General features: G+C 62.2%; 1 protein-coding gene across 3 annotated transcripts in view; it reads right to left on the bottom strand.

Annotated features, from left to right (window-relative positions):
• The window catches only part of LOC128755484 (disco-interacting protein 2 homolog C-like), a 20,069-nt gene that overhangs the window by 11,861 nt on the left and 5,708 nt on the right, over positions 1–2,500 (bottom strand). For 2 of the 3 annotated variants that reach the window (XM_053859074.1, XM_053859075.1), the window contains exons 2-6: positions 2,388–2,459; positions 2,009–2,113; positions 849–974; positions 74–334; positions 1–10 (exon numbers count right to left, since the gene is read on the bottom strand). The exon at positions 1–10 is cut by the window's left edge. In XM_053859074.1, the coding sequence (XP_053715049.1) occupies positions 1–10; positions 74–334; positions 849–974; positions 2,009–2,113; positions 2,388–2,459 (574 nt within the window). The remainder of the gene's footprint in view (positions 11–73; positions 335–848; positions 975–2,008; positions 2,114–2,387; positions 2,460–2,500) is intronic. The other variant, XM_053859077.1, reaches the window with a different exon arrangement.

Here is a 2,500-nt window from a genome sequence, read left to right as displayed (position 1 = left end):
TGGCCGATACCTGCACACACACAGGGTCAGGGCGGCGGCGGCGGCGCCGGGCGAGGGAGCGCCGGGGGCTCACCGTGGTGCGACTGCGACAGGTGCGAGTGAGCCAGGTGCGACAGGTGCGACAGGTGGGTGTGCGCCAGCGAGTCGGCCAGCCGCCCGGCGTTGCCGCTGCCGCCGCTCTGCGTGGACGAGGACGAGGAGGAGGTGGAGCCCAGGTGGGCGGGGCCGAGCTGCGAGGGCCGGCTCATCCAGTGCTCCACGGTGGACATGTCGTCGCCCAGCCCCGCCTCCTCCTCTGAGCCTGACGACGAGTCTGAGCACAGGGGCGACAGGCCTGGTGAGAGTCAGGAGGTCAGAGTCCAGCACGTGGTGAGGCGCCCGGCGGTCACATGACGCCGTTTTGTTTGTCCCGCTACAGGCGCCGACGTTTCAACTGGCCGAGCTCCGGTCACCAGCGCGTGCCTCCCAGATGATGAGAGCGTCTTCACACGCTGGCTCCCGCCTCCCTGAGGACGGCTGCGTGCCGTCAAGTGGATGGTCGTCTCTACCAGCTGCCGCTCCATCAGGGGTCTCGCGTGATCACACGCACGTTAATGTGACCACATTCTACACCAAGGTCAGACGTACTCGGGTCTTCACAGCTTCAGACGGGGCAGCAGCCAACTGACGGCGTGAACATTACTTTCGTCAGATGTTTGGGTTTAAGACTTGTTTTCAAGGATCTGCCGGAGCTCTACAGGAAGTCCAGGTCTGAAGTGAGTCAGTGGACTTGACCAGTCATGTGACCACCGGCCGCGCGCGCGTGTGTGTGTGTGTGTGTGTGTGTGTGTGTGTGTGTGCTGAGTCACCTGGCGGGGTGTACGCGTCCATGGACGTCTGCACCACCAGCGAGCGGCGCTTGGACGGCATGGGCACAGCCACCTTGCGCTCCACGTGCCGGGCCAGCACCGCCTGCACCGCCTCCGTGTGGACGTCTGCGAAACAAGGAAAGCAGGTGGGGTCAGAATCAGAGCAGGAGCAGAGGGAGGACGGTCATGGTGGGGTGCCCGGCTGACGTGGCAAGAGCGCCTCACAACACGGGTGCAGACTCAGAAGGACCAGGACTGGCAGGGAGACTGGCCGGGTCTGGGCCGCCCTCTTGATCCCGGCCGGAGAGTTGCTCTCCGCGGGGCTGAGCGTCTGGCCTCAGGTGAAGCTACGCGCACAGTGCGACAAACATCCGGAGAAGCCGCCGCAGCAGAGGGTCTGACGGCCGTCTGGCCCACGGCATGCTTCAAAAAACCGACCAGGCGAAGTCGCAGATGACGGAGGCGAGCGGCCGCAGGAGACTGGAGTCACTGGACAGCGCGACGCTCCGGGACTGGCCAGGTGTGCCGGGGTTAGATGACTCGCCTGCTCGGGCCTCCATGAGGCTGACGGACAGACAGACTCGCTTCAGTGAGTCATGTCTGCCAGGAGGAAAGAGGCGGCTTTCTCTCACCAGACGGTTCCTGGCTCGTTCCTGACCTCTGGATCTGGACTGACAAACACCTTCTCCATCCTGAGTCCAATCTCTCTCACTGTGTTCAGCGCGTGGTGAGAGCAGCGTGGACCGATCCAGGCGCGCCGTGTTACGCGGCGTGTTTCCGTGTCACATCACCATGACGACACTCTTCCCTCTTTTATTTTGGCCGTGAAGCGGCAGGTTCTGTTCCCGCCGTGGCTCAGCTCTGTCATCGGTTCAATTCTGAGGTGACCACGAGGAGGTCAAGCCGCTGCTGGTGAATAGCTCAGGGGTCGCGACCTGACTTCCTTCAGACCTGCTTGGTCCTGGATCACCAACGAGAGCGCCCCCAGCTGGGCGGCAAAGAAAGGACATGGCCTGAGGCTGCCCAGCAGGGGGCGTGTGGGGCAGAATCTGACACGGCCCTCAGACACAGGAGGAAGCTCAGTGGAGCAGATGGAGGTGAGGGGGGGCGCTGAGGGACCCTGCGAGCCCCGGGGCGCGGCGTGCGCGTGGCCTCTGTACCTGAGCGGTAGCGCTCGTCTCTGGTGCCGGACGTCCTCCTGCGGTGGAAGCGAGCTGCAGCCGGTGGAGCCAGTGGGACCCGGTGAGACATGGGACCTTCCATTCCTATGAGAAGAAGCAAGCCGACACACGTGCGCACGTGAAGACACAGATATAAAACACACACACACACACACACACACACGCAGGTGCGGGCGAGCAGCGGGGAGAAACACAAACATGGAGATGATTTCCAGAAAAATGCTGACATTTTTCTGCTTCAAAGCAACAGAAGTGCATCATGGGAGAATGTTCCGGAGGTTTCGCCGAATCAGGGCCTGTGTGTGTGTGTGTGTGTGTGTGTGTGTGTGGGGTCAGGGGTCAGAGGTCACTAGATTACCTCCAGCGTGAGGAACATATGCCCTGATCAGCTTGGACCTCTTCTTCTCATAACCCTTCTGAGTGATGTCGCCTGTGAACAGATAGACAGACATGAGAGGTCCTGCAGGGGGC

This window comes from Synchiropus splendidus, chromosome 3, assembly GCF_027744825.2.
Source record: "Synchiropus splendidus isolate RoL2022-P1 chromosome 3, RoL_Sspl_1.0, whole genome shotgun sequence".
Taxonomy (NCBI): domain Eukaryota; kingdom Metazoa; phylum Chordata; class Actinopteri; order Syngnathiformes; family Callionymidae; genus Synchiropus; species Synchiropus splendidus.
This window is presented reverse-complemented; position numbering and strand designations above follow the sequence as displayed.